General features: G+C 40.1%; 2 protein-coding genes across 5 annotated transcripts in view; one reads left to right on the top strand and one right to left on the bottom strand.

The window, feature by feature from the left end:
- The window catches only part of ATAD1 (ATPase family AAA domain containing 1), a 63,971-nt gene extending 61,401 nt beyond the window's left edge, over positions 1–2,570 (top strand). For both annotated transcript variants that reach the window (XM_070780437.1, XM_019952806.2), the window contains exon 10: positions 923–2,570. In XM_070780437.1, coding sequence (XP_070636538.1) covers positions 923–1,043 — 121 coding nt within the window. In that variant the 3' untranslated portion in view covers positions 1,044–2,570. The remainder of the gene's footprint in view (positions 1–922) is intronic.
- Positions 2,571–11,293: 8,723 nt separating this feature from the next.
- The window catches only part of PAPSS2 (3'-phosphoadenosine 5'-phosphosulfate synthase 2), a 115,039-nt gene continuing 112,720 nt past the window's right edge, over positions 11,294–13,612 (bottom strand). For all 3 annotated transcript variants that reach the window (XM_070780435.1, XM_070780434.1, XM_070780436.1), the window contains one exon: positions 11,294–13,105. In XM_070780435.1, the coding sequence (XP_070636536.1) occupies positions 12,964–13,105 (142 nt within the window). In that variant the 3' untranslated portion in view covers positions 11,294–12,963. The remainder of the gene's footprint in view (positions 13,106–13,612) is intronic.

Genomic DNA, 13,612 nt, shown 5'->3' with positions numbered 1-13,612 from the left:
TTCTCTAGCTCTTGCCCTGCTGTTTCCCGGTCTCCCTTATTCATCCCCTGAGGCTGTCACTCCAAGTGACCTGGATTTGCCTGTCCTATTCATGCACTTAATTACACTGTATCGCCATAGCAACCTTTGCCAAAAAAGGTTTCTTGGTGTGGAGAGGCGCATATGAAAGCCGCCCTTTTAACCTGTGGTTTTTCCTTGCGCTAGTTCTGGACCTGTCTTCAGTGTTTCCGTGGGCCCCTTCGTGGAGAGGGTCACTCCATCTGTTTATTGCCTAAATTACATTAATGAAAATTGTTTCTCTGCTGTCCTTAAAGCCCTGAAAATGTTACATTTCAGTATGAAAAATGTGGGTAATGTACTTAGGTTATCATAACTTTTTCCCTGAATTTTTTTCTCTAAGTGTTTGTAAATGACAGAGGAGACATTGTATATTGGATTGTGTTTCCTTCTTCCTGAAGTGGGGAGAACCTAGAGTAGTTGGTTTTTATTAATAGCAGTGAATTTTTTTTCAGTTCGTCAAAAGCAAACACATACATGAGTAATAGATACGTACAACTGCTACTTTTTAATTCCAGTTTTCATGGGAATAATTTTTTATTCATTCATTAGAATTATAATCCTATTTAGATCAAATTTCACACTTATATATTCTTAGTGTAAAGTATTTGATTGTAACCAAGCTATAATGTTTATAGTCAGCCATTTAAGCTTCCTACCTCTTGGCAGTCCGTGTTTTCTAAAAATTTTTAAGATACTTATCTGTGTAGATTAATTCCTTAAGCTGTTAATTGTGGTTGTTTTGGATGGGAAAGAGACTTCATTTTTTAATCTTGGTAAAATATTTTAGGGAGATGTATTTTAAAGCTGTGTGAATATCGGTGGGTTGTTCTGTTTTTGTCTTTTTTTTTTTTTTACATTTTAGCCATGATGAAGATGAAATTCGACCTGTACAACAACAGGACCTGCATCGGGCAATTGAAAAGATGAAGAAGTCAAAGGATGCAGCATTTCAGAATGTTCTAACACACGTTTGTTTAGATTAAGAGTAAAGATCATTTGTACAGCTCAACACGATCTAGTTTGGTGTGCCCTCTTATCATCAGTGGAAATAGCTGAAGGAGGAGTGTTCTTTCAACAGCGAGAGAGTTTTATGTTCATGACACTGGTTTTATACTCTGAATTCTAAGTTATTGAGACATAGTTGTTATATAAATGGTATTACTACTTGTGAAAAATCATGAGGAGGAACAATTTAATCAGCCTGACTGTGGGTGCTTGTGTTTGACCTCTTTAGCCATATGTTGCAGCCTTATAGTGTCTAAGCTGGTCTTAAGGTAACAAATGATTTATTGAGTCATTAGTGAGAATTGGAGACGTGCTTAAGTGCTGGTTTCTAGATATGTGAGAGTATGTGTATGTGTGTATGTGTGTATTAAATGTATATAGTCACACATTTTATATTGACATTCTGTAGATAGGTTTGAATACAGAAACTTTTTTTTGTAATCCCAACTACTGAATCAAAAAGTACCAAATAGCATATAGCAAAACTAAGATTAATGGTTGTGTCTAAAACGTACAATGATTCAGCCATTTCTAGTTGTCACTTATTTCAGGTTTTTTTTTTTTAAGTTGAGTATTTATCTGGAGTTGAATAGTTGAAGTCAGTGACATCAGAAACTTAGATGCGGCTCAATTATGGTTGTTGGGATAATTAAATAAACATGCTTGTTCGGTGATCAGCACTGAATGGTTGTCAGGCAGTTGTGTGATCGACACCTGTTTCACCTCTTGCTGCAAGCATGCTGAGTAGAGACTTTTTTTTTATTGATGTATGTAAAGGTGGGCTGAAAGCCTCGCAAAAGAATGACTTTGAAAAACCTCAGTGCCATTCAGCCCCATGTATGTGACTTTTCCTTTCTTCGTTTAATGTAACAGTTCTGTTGTAACCGTGGGTTTTCAATATTTTAAAAGTATATGTTCCTTAATTATGTCAAATATAATTTGGTCATCAAAAATGATAGTTTAAAACTAGCTGTTACTAAATGTGCTAAAAATACCCATTTTGTAATCCTGACTTTTTGTTTTCTTAGCATATTATCAATTATGCCCTACTTAGTACGGATACACACATCAGAATCCCCCTGTTGTATCTGTAGTCTGATGCTGTGTGCACAAAAGACGACACGTTTTGTCCAAAGTGTCACTAACCAGAATTCTGTCACAGGCACTTAGACACAAGCACGAGGAAAGTGGCACGATGCGATCTTGAGGTGCCTTCTGACCTTTTGTTTTTATTGTATTCTTTGAAAACTCTGATGTTTATTTATGAGTTATTAATTAATCTCTTCGATAATAAGTCTCTCACAAGAACCCGTTGGATAGTTTGTTCATCATTTGTTCTTTGAATGGTGGATGGGGCAGAGGTTCAAGTTTTGAAAAATTGTGAAGATGATTGAAAAATTGATGCAAAACACAAGATACCAAAAATAAAATATTTCATCTCCATTTTTAATAACTATTATACTATTATTTTATAAATATGCAATAAAGAGGTCCCTCTTAATTGAGTTTTCTCTACTTACTCCTTTATTTCAGTTACATAAAATTTTCTGGGGTTGCTTTGGTTTATAAAACTTGCCCTTAGACTATTTTCATCTTGCTGTGTAATTTTTATAGAATACATTCTAGTATCTAACTTATTACTTTGTTTTAGTATTTTATTTTAGTAGTCATTTAATTTTAATTCTGATGGCATATTGATCAAAAATAGGGGTAATATACCTCTCTTCATGTTCTTTTATTTTCTTTTAAATTCAGAATAACCAATAGTAGTAGTTAAATTTATCACACTTTTAATCATCAGATGAAGTTAGAAAAATACACTAACCAACACCACAAAGCCATTACCACATGACTCATCTAGGTATCTTAGTGTCTTAAAGTAACTGAGGAAACCTTATTATGTGCTTTTAAAGAATGTTTAGTGTTATGTAATAGATCCTTCTGCTATAGACATATTTGACATAAGCTTTTGGCATGCATTGGATTCTAAGTTCTAAGGTATATTTTCACTTTGGGTAACAGTTAGAAGTACTAGATCTAGAGTTAGATTGCCTGAGTTTAAATGCAGACTGTCCGTTAATTAACTGTACCTTGGACTAGTCACCTAACGCTCGTTTGTAAACTGGCGTGGCAGCGGCACTCACAGGCGGTGTGATGAGATGATGTGATGATGTGATGAGATGATGTGATGAGATGATGCCTGTAAGACACTCAGCATGGAGCCTGGCATAGTATGTTCAAATGTTCATTGTCACATTTTACTACTTTTACACACTGATGTACACATCTGTTGGCCAGGCTCAGTTTTGAGCATTCTTCATGCTTAACCTATTTCCATTCCCTAGATCTTTATTCTAGGGATTGAGATGAAATGATCAGCTGTGGTGTTTCTCTAAAAGCCTCATTGGTGGAAGACTTCTGGTAAGTCTGGTGTATCTCAAACTATTCCTTGGCCTTTTTAAAATAGAGTTTAGAAACTCAATATTTGAATCAATTCATTGTTTCTTGTCCAGTTTATCTCCTTTCTCATTCAGTCCCCCACTTATAGGGTGATCCAGAACTTACCATGTGATCAGTAGCTGTATTGGAGTAATTTAAATAGCCTATATGATCACAGTAACCTAACATTACTTAGTAGCTATAACTGGAAGATTTGGTGTTGCAGATGTCTCAAGCCTTGAGTGTGCCTGAATAAACACATTCGTCAGTAGGAATTTGTTTTTCAGCTGGAATTGTTTTATTTGTAGACAAATACAGCTTCTGGATAAAGGAAAGGAATTGGATTATGTATATATTTTGTAATTCCTTTTTTAGTTTCTCTTAAGGTCAATGTCAGAATATTGACTAGAATTCTAATATGCTAAGCATGTAACTTGCAAGACTAAAACCCCAACACCAATTAGAAGCCTCAGATAAAGCCACAGAATCATTCCATTTAAAGCTGACAGAATGATTTTACCAAAATTATTATCAACTTAGTTACCAAAGATAGTTTACTAATCATTTCAAAGGTTACAGTGCTCGCTCGCTCTCTCAATTGAAGTGTAGTTGATTTGCATTCTTGTTAGTTTCAGGTGTGCAGCAAAGTGATGCAGATATACACATGCACATTTGATTTTATAGATCTATATATACTTAACATACACGTATATATCTTATATACATAAGTATATATAGGTCTATAAAATCTTTTTCAGATTCTTTTCCATTGTATGTTATTATTAGATATTGAATATAGTTCCCTATGGTATACAGTAGGCTCTTGTATTGAGAAGAAGGTAAACGTGCATGCATTGTTTCATTGTGCTTCACAGATAGTGCTTTTACTTGTGTGTGTGTTCTACAAATTGAAGATTTGTGGCAACCCCGCATTGTCCGATGATGGTTAGCATTTTTTAGCAACAAAGTACTTTTAAAGGTATGTACGTTGCTTTTTTAGATATAATGCTATTACATACTCAGTAGACTACAGTATGGTGTAAACATAACTTTTTTTATGCATTAGGAAAACAAAATTTGTGTGACTTTATTGAGAGATTTACTTTATTGCAATGGTCTGCAGCAAAAGGCACAGTAATGTCCTAGGTATGCCTGCATAGCACAGATGCCAAATGCAAACAAGATCAAACCTAAAAGAAACCATTTAGCATGTGAGTAAAAACACAACATCCTTCCTTAACACTGGTGTACACACTATTAATACTAACAGAACAGAAGGGTCTCATTACCAAAATACTCAACTGGGAGTATATTTTTGTGATTGTCTAACATTTACTGTTATAAATCTGCTTGAGAACAATTTTAGATAAAAGCTTGTGTGCTTTGTGATATAGTTTCAGTGAATGTTAGGGCTAGTATGGAATGCATTCAGGACACAGGTTTGCGCATCATAATAGGTTGGTAAAACTAGAGCCAAACATTGAAATAATTACTGACATGCAAGATTTGGAGCTGAGAATAGAACATAGTGGTGTATGCCTCACTGCCCTGAGGATACGCAGCTTCCAGAAATTCTAAAAATGACCAAGATACTCAAACGGGTTGGTAGTATATCGTCCAGTAAGCAAAATTCTTTGCAGACATGTCTGGGGAGATGAGCACTGTCCACTGGGCCACAGTCACAGTCTTAGGAAGAGTGCCCCTTCGGGTTCTGTTGCAGGCAATCGACTCGAGCTGACCTAAGCAATAAAGGTTTTATTTGAAGGATATGAGGAGCCTCTTAAGATCATAGGAGGCTAAGAAAGTGGACTTAGGTTAGGAACTCTGAAAGCTCCAGAAGGTTTATTTTTAAACAGGAATTGCTTAAGAAAGTTGCTTTTATTCCTCTACTAGATTAAATGAACTCCAAATGTTTAAATTGCCCTACACAAGTTTCAGAATCCTAGAAGTGTGCAAACCCAACTAAAAAGTCACTCCTGGCAATCCTGGAGCTTTAAGAGAATGACCTTTCAGGAACTCCTTTGGCTTAAATGGTTTGAGAACAAATACAGTTGACTCTTGAATGACACAGCTTGGAACTGCATTGGTCCATTTATCCTCAGATTTTTTTCAACAGTTAGTACTACAGTATTACACAGTCTACCTGCCTTTGGTTGAATGAAGGTTTAGAATCTTGGGTATAGGGGAACTGTGGATACGGAGTGTTAGCACTCCTAACCCCTACTTTATTCAAGGGTTAACTCTACCTTGATTCACTGGTCAACTACAAAAGGAGTGGAGTTTCATTGGAAGGAATATTGTGGGGAATGTGGCTAGACACAGCAGGTAAATGACCCGCTGGCCACACAAGACCTGTACTGTGGCTAGACACAGCAGGTAAATGACCCGCTGGCCACACAAGACCTGTACTGTGGCTAGACACAGCAGGTAAATGACCCGCTGGTCACACAAGACCTGTACTGTGGCTAGACACAGCAGGTAAATGACCCGCTGGCCACACAAGACCTGTACTGTGGCTAGACACAGCAGGTAAATGACCCGCTGGCCACACAAGACCTGTACTGTGGCTAGACACAACAGGTGAATGACCCGCTGGCCACACAAGACCTGTACTGTGGCTAGACACAGCAGGTGAATGACCCGCTGGCCACACAAGACCTGTACTGTGGCTAGACACAGCAGGTGAATGACCCGCTGGTCACACAAGACCTGTACTGTGGCTAGACACAGCAGGTGAATGACCCGCTGGCCACACAAGACCTGTACTGTGGCTAGACACAGCAGGTGAATGACCCGCTGGCCACACAAGACCTGTACTGTGGCTAGACACAGCAGGTGAATGACCCGCTGGCCACACAAGACCTGTACTGTGGATAGACACAGCAGGTGAATGACCCGCTGGTCACACAAGACCTGTACTGTGGCTAGACACAGCAGGTGAATGACCCGCTGGTCACACAAGACCTGTACTGTGGCTAGACACAGCAGGTGAATGACCCGCTGGTCACACAAGACCTGTACTGTGGCTAGACACAGCAGGTGAATGACCCGCTGGTCACACAAGACCTGTACTGTGGCTAGACACAGCAGGTGAATGACCCGCTGGCCACACAAGACCTGTACTGTGGCTAGACACAGCAGGTGAATGACCCGCTGGCCACACAAGACCTGTACTGTGGCTAGACACAGCAGGTGAATGACCCGCTGGCCACACAAGACCTGTACTGTGGCTAGACACAGCAGGTGAATGACCCGCTGGCCACACAAGACCTGTACTGTGGCTAGACACAGCAGGTGAATGACCCGCTGGCCACACAAGACCTGTACTGTGGCTAGACACAGCAGGTGAATGACCCGCTGGCCACACAAGACCTGTACTGTGGCTAGACACAGCAGGTGAATGACCCGCTGGCCACACAAGACCTGTACTGTGGCTAGACACAGCAGGTGAATGACCCGCTGGCCACACAAGACCTGTACTGTGGCTAGACACAGCAGGTGAATGACCCGCTGGTCACACAAGACCTGTACTGTGGCTAGACACAGCAGGTGAATGACCCGCTGGCCACACAAGACCTGTACTGTGGCTAGACACAGCAGGTGAATGACCCGCTGGCCACACAAGACCTGTACTGTGGCTAGACACAGCAGGTGAATGACCCGCTGGCCACACAAGACCTGTACTGTGGCTAGACACAGCAGGTGAATGACCCGCTGGCCACACAAGACCTGTACTGTGGCTAGACACAGCAGGTGAATGACCCGCTGGCCACACAAGACCTGTACTGTGGCTAGACACAGCAGGTGAATGACCCGCTGGCCACACAAGACCTGTACTGTGGCTAGACACAGCAGGTGAATGACCCGCTGGTCACACAAGACCTGTACTGTGGCTAGACACAACAGGTAAATGACCCGCTGGTCACACAAGACCTGTACTGCTGAGTAAAGGGCAGTATTACGACTCAGGTGGGCATGCTGGACATACGAGCAACACACGTTCCAGTTTGTGTGGACAGGCCTTCAGAAACTGCTTGGTGCAATCACATAGGTTTTACCACTTGATGAGGGATGGAATGCTACTTGGCATGCCAGACTCTTCAGCACAATGATTGTTTTTCTAACTTGTAATTTATTTTTTTCAAGATAGTAGGTGTAAAAAAAGAACAGTGGACACCGAAGTATAACATGGATTTTTGTTTTATTTCCAGGAAGTACAAGTCCGTTCCTCTGATGGTCAGATGTTTGTGGTTCTTTGTATTCAGTTCTGACAGGGTTCTGGCATCCAGTCACCACGAGACTGTATGAGACTTCCAACCCCTCTTCCGCCATTTTCTCTATACAATCCAGAAAGGGTACTTGCCTAGCCTAGCAGTTTGTTTTTAAATGTTTTTTTCCTGATTTCAGTCACTACTGTCTTGAGTGTTAACTGAACTCTCCTCATGCCTGCAAAGACTCCCATCTAAGCCAGGCCTGCTCTTCCAAACAATATATCCAGACTCAGGAGTCTACCCTGAGTATAAAAAAGGTATAAAAAAGGACCAAGGCGCTCTGCTCCCTCGGAAGGGCTTATTTCTCCCTGGAAGTCAGTTCATGAAGAAGACTCTGCGTCCACTGTTCTTTGCTAGTTTCATAGAAAAGTATTATTTTTCTTTTGTCTGGATTTTTCTTATTACTATGGAAGTGAAAGTCTTGCATCTTTCTACATTCTAGCAAAAGAAGTTGTGCAGATATTTATTACAAGTCATGTAAAGTCCACTTGCAGCTTTATGGCTTCCATTCGCAGTTGTGGAGCTCTTACTAACAGTGTGGTGGAGAGCATACACACAGTGTAGCCTTGGGCAAAGTCTCTTTACATTTGTGCGCATCTGTTCCCTTATCTGTAAATGGAAATCATAATGGATACCTTCTGTGGTGGTTTTAGGCATCATATGAAAACGCTTTGGGAACTAGAAAGTGAATATGCCTGTAGGTTGTCGTGTCCTTAGGGAAGTCATCTCACGTTTCCGGGCCTCCATTTCCTTATCTGTTCAATAATGGAGATGCTGAAATAGATGTGCTGTAAGTTCCCACTCCAGTTTTCACTGAACAGCACACTGATGCACCAGTGCCCATGTTGATAGACATTTTGGGCACTTAGCAATACTGACTTGATAATCGGAACTTTAAACTGGCTACTTTGTTAGCTACTGACAGGTGTCAGCCTTGTAAATAGACTTGTTAAATTATAAAACATGGCATTAGGTAGACAGGTCATAGACACTTCCATGTATTTGGTGTTTCTGCTTATTAAACGTGTTTCTTTGACTCTTTTGAAGCTGTAAGCTCTTCCTTGGTTGTTTACTTTGAATATCCAAAGATCTGGTACTTTATATAATTTTTTTAATATAATTTGAGGATAAGATGTGAGGTACAACCTCTTTAGTAGTTGATGGAATTATCCTCTATAAATGTAGGTTCTTCTCAGTGAATACATTCTTAGAGGCTGTTCTTTTAACTAGCTTAAAAGACCAGATCGGTATTGGAGTTATTTACTTGAGAGAAGGAAATGGCAACCCACTCCAATGTTCTTGCCTGGAGAATCCCATGGACAGAGAAGCCTGGTGGGCTGCAGTCCATGGGGTCGCACAGAGTCGGACACGACTGAAGCGACTTAGCAGCAGCAGCAGCAGGCCATTATTGGGGCTACCCTCATGGCTCAGATGGTAAAAAATCTGCCTGCAATGCAGGAAACCTAGGTTCAATCCCTGGGTCTGGAGGAGAAATGGCAAATCACTCCAGTATTCTTGCCTGGAAAATTCCTTGGACAGACGAGCCTGGAGGTCCACAATCCATGGGCTGCAGAGAGAAGTGACTGAGCACAGACACACAGGCCATTATTATTTGAACCTGATCTGAACTGTACTTTTCAACTGTTTATGGAAAGCAGGTTTATGCAATAAATCAAGGTTTTTCTTTACCTCCCATAAAGTGTATAATATGTTTTATGGCATATAAGAACTTTCACAAAAGTTATTTAGTAAAATAAGTGCGGAGCAGGTTTGAGTTTCTGAAACAAGCCAACCATATGGAAGAACTTTACCAAATAAAGTCTGTATTACTGATGGCAGCAATTACAAATACATGTTATGACATTTAAAAAGCTGTGCCCATTTGTGGCTTATGTATTTGAGCGTAATAAAATTGTATTATTTTTTAAAAAACATTCTGTAATTTAGATTTCTAATTGAAAGTGGTCTTCCCTACAGTTAATCCAAATTAGTAAATCTATGGAAACGGTAATAGCTTGGCAAGGAGGGGTGAGTACCTCAGTAACAAAAGATAAGGCATTGAAAAACCATTTAATAGAAGACTCACCTGTAAAAGATTTGTTTCTCAGTTTGTCAAGACTTCTTTGCATTATCACTCTTGCCTAGCTCCATAAAAAAAGTATTTATTTTGTCTGGGTTTTTTTTTTATCAAATAAAAATGTCCAAACTCTAGACCGTGGCCGATTTATTTTAGTAATAAATTCAATAAAATTAAAATATAAGCAAAAAACATTAAAATAGGCACCTTTGGAGTGAATTGCTTATATACATCGCTTTAACCATTGGTGAGTATGTATAATGAATGGCCCAATAATAGTTAATATTGACCAAAAAATTAAATGCATGCCATGGGGAAGGAAAAATTAGTGGTTTACTCTTTCAGTAATCTATAGTTAATTCTTGATAATTTATGCATTATTGGTAATGGGAATATGCATATATAATAGAAACCTGTATCATTCAAAATCTCAAAAGACAAAAGCTGCACAAAAACAATTGATTGTTCTTGTGCTCACCTGATTTCCTGATTACCTACCTATTAGGAATGTATGTTGAAGATCTATACTAGACCTAAAAGGTAATAGGAGGAAGATGAGGAAAAAGCAGAAGTGAACTTACTGTTCTCAAATCACTAAGATGTGTTTCTTCATGCAAGAAAGATGGGTTGGAAAGGAGTCTTGTAGGCTTGATGTAAATGCTGATCGGAACAAATGAGTGATTCACATGTGCCTTCCACACAGCCCTGTATGGTCTGGCCTACTCCCTCAATACCACTTCTGTCTTTATCTACTTACACATTCCCTGCTCTGCTTTGTCCAGGAGCCAGCAAGTAAAGATCTGGAGAGAAAGATAAAGTAGTAACAAAGGCACCTTTCAGTTGGCTGTTACACCAGTTTTGTTTAGAGTGAGTTCAGGAACAAAAATTTGCATGAAACCTTCAAGACGGAACAGATGGAGGGACTCTAGGAGGGAAAGAACCCCACATCTGCAGGACTGTGTCAAGGCTGCTGAATACACCAGCAGCAACTGCTGAGGTGAGTGGAGCAGTGGGTGCTGTGGAAAAGCATAGCTACTTCTGACCCTGCTGGAACTGCGTAAGCTTGTTGGAGGCACTTTGAAGAAAAGGGAACAAATTAAGGAAAAGTTAAAGGTCACCAGCTCCCACTGCATTGAAATCCCAGGGTGAGGTCCCTGAGGAACTGCAGTGTTGGCTGAGATTGCCTGCACGTCGAGAGCACAGTTTAAAAATGACACAAACAGAGGTAAACAGCCTCCTAATTATGGTCTAAAAGCTGCTGCTGCTGCTGCTAAGTCGCTTTAGTCGTGTCCAACTCCGTGTGACCCCATAGACGGCAGCCCACCGGGCTCCCCCGTCCCTGGGAAGAGCTGCTGTTTCTCTCCAATTACGCTGGTTCACAGGGGCTTCAACCAACACATATCACCCAATCCTTGAAAAGACAGGCAGGAAAGACTCAGCCTTTATCTTGGAAATTTATTAAAATAAGAATATGCATCAGTTGTACATAGAAATAGTCATTTGCACTAAATACTACTGAAGCAGAAGAGCAGTTTTAAATATATTAAAAACTCACAAAATATATTGATTAAGGCACTGCGTCTTGTCTCGTGTTTTCAATAAACATGCTGTTTTTAAGGCAGTAGGACCTCTGATTACATGAATATAGGCACTATTACTATTAAAGACAGTCATACTTTGCTGTGGCCATTGTGATCTATTTCTCAAAAGAAGTTTCATTAGCTTGGATTAGCATTTTCTTTAAAAAAAAAACTGAATATGAAAAACATAGTTTTCTCTTTCCAGAGTCTCTTCCAGAGAGACCTATTTACAAAAGGTACTATTTTTTCATATATCCCTAAGCAACACGGAATTACACATAAGGGGCCAGACTGCCTCCCAGAGAGTAAAGCCATCAGAGGTTGGATGTCTGAACAGCATGCTGAGTCTTTGGAAAAAAAAAATTTTTTTTTCAAGTGTAATAAAATCAGCTGGGTCTTAAAAACCTCTGGGCCTTTCAGCATCCAAGAAAACTGGTTAAGTGCCCTCTGTTAAGGAGTTTTGTTGAGCAGTTGACAGGAACGAGACCCAGCTCCTGTGTCGGACAGTGCAGAAGGTATATCAGCCTGAGATGGGAGAGCTGGGTGCTCCTGTGCCACCAGCACTTCCAAAATGCCAGTTTGGCACTTCAGTTACAGTGCTCTCATCAAGCCAGTGCTTGTGCATCATCTTAGTCTGGTCGCCTGTAAGATGAAAAGGTTGGACTTTTCCTGTGTTTTTGTCCGGTTCCAGCAGCTCAATAGTCTGATGGGTCTGAATGGAGTCTGGTCCCAGCCGATGCCACTGCAGTTAATAGGTGCAGCATCTCCGTGGAACACAATGACCACAGCAAAGAGGAGAAAGTATTAAGTCTCCACATGGCCAGATTGAGGCCTGAGTGCAAATCTTTTCATCAAAGTCCTGTATGCTATTTAATTAAAAGTCACCATTTAATTAAAAGTCACCATTTAACTGGAGTTCTATTATTCACACAAAAAAGACTTATTAGACCATGTAATTTTCGTGGCAGAACTAGATTGCATATCTCTCTGAGATTAACTTCACATTTTCACTCATTGGGTTTCTCCAATCGTACAGAAGAGACTGAGCATTAAGGCTGGATTTGGGCATGAGAGAAACAAAGGAGAATCTTGACATGAGCAACCCCTCATTTAGGGTGAGATTTTGTGTTTTTTCTTTTTCTTTGACGGCTATATAGAAAGCTGCCCGTCTGATTTCTTCTACTGGTATATGACATGGGAGAGTGCAAGCTGGCAAGACTTCAGCTGGAAAAAAACGCTTTTTGGCAAGTAAAGGAGACACATTGTCAGAGCTTTAAGAAATCTAGGAGCTACTGCTCAGATGCAGTAGAAAAGTAATTTCATTCTGAAATGATAACATTTCTTTTACCTGCTAAAGTTTGGTCTTCAGTTTTACTGTATATACTATATATATATACACACACATACATACACATGTGTGTGGTGTATATACATATATATAAACTGTAAATAAAAGCAACTGAAAAGTAATCACAAAAATAGAAAAAGAAATCAAAGAGCAATTCAAAAAGAAACTGGCTCTGAAGGGCATTTAGTTGTTCTTCTCCAGGGACGCATAATAATCTGTCAGGACTTTCCATGCTTTGGGGGCCATGAAGCCATCTGGAGGATTTTCGCCTTCCCGGGCCAGCTTCCTCATACGAGTTCCTGAGATGAAGTCAAACTCGTCGTGCCTGTCATAGGGTAGCAACAAAGAACTCAGCGTAGGTAAATAACATCTACTTCAAAGACCCCAGGAGGATGTTATGGGTTCTGAAACTACATTTTTTTCTTTCTGTAAAATGCATCTAAGTTAAGCAGTTCAGTAAATTTTCAGTAAAGGAACTTGCAGAAGGCCCGGAAATCGTAGCAGCTCTGCAGTCAGCGCTCACTGCACCCTCAGTTCATAGGGCATGTCTCCTATAGCTCTGACTACTTGGTGAGCTCTGAGCACGGTTGAGTGCTCTATTAACACATGAAATCTTTTTCTGTATATACAACCCTTTCATGTAACGTGCCAGGCACTCAAAGCATGCCCAAGGAATGTGTGTTGGAAAGGAAATACTTAAGGACCATTTACCACAAGATGAGCTACATCTTTGGGGGACAAAGAATGTGCAAGACCAGGTCTAAGCTTACAAGGGACTGTCACCCCAGCTAGGAGCTTTCCCAAAATTTTCTCTCATCATTCCAGTCGTACA

Source organism: Bos indicus, chromosome 26 (assembly GCF_029378745.1).
Source record: "Bos indicus isolate NIAB-ARS_2022 breed Sahiwal x Tharparkar chromosome 26, NIAB-ARS_B.indTharparkar_mat_pri_1.0, whole genome shotgun sequence".
In the NCBI taxonomy this organism is placed as follows: Eukaryota; Metazoa; Chordata; class Mammalia; order Artiodactyla; family Bovidae; genus Bos; species Bos indicus.
This window is presented reverse-complemented; position numbering and strand designations above follow the sequence as displayed.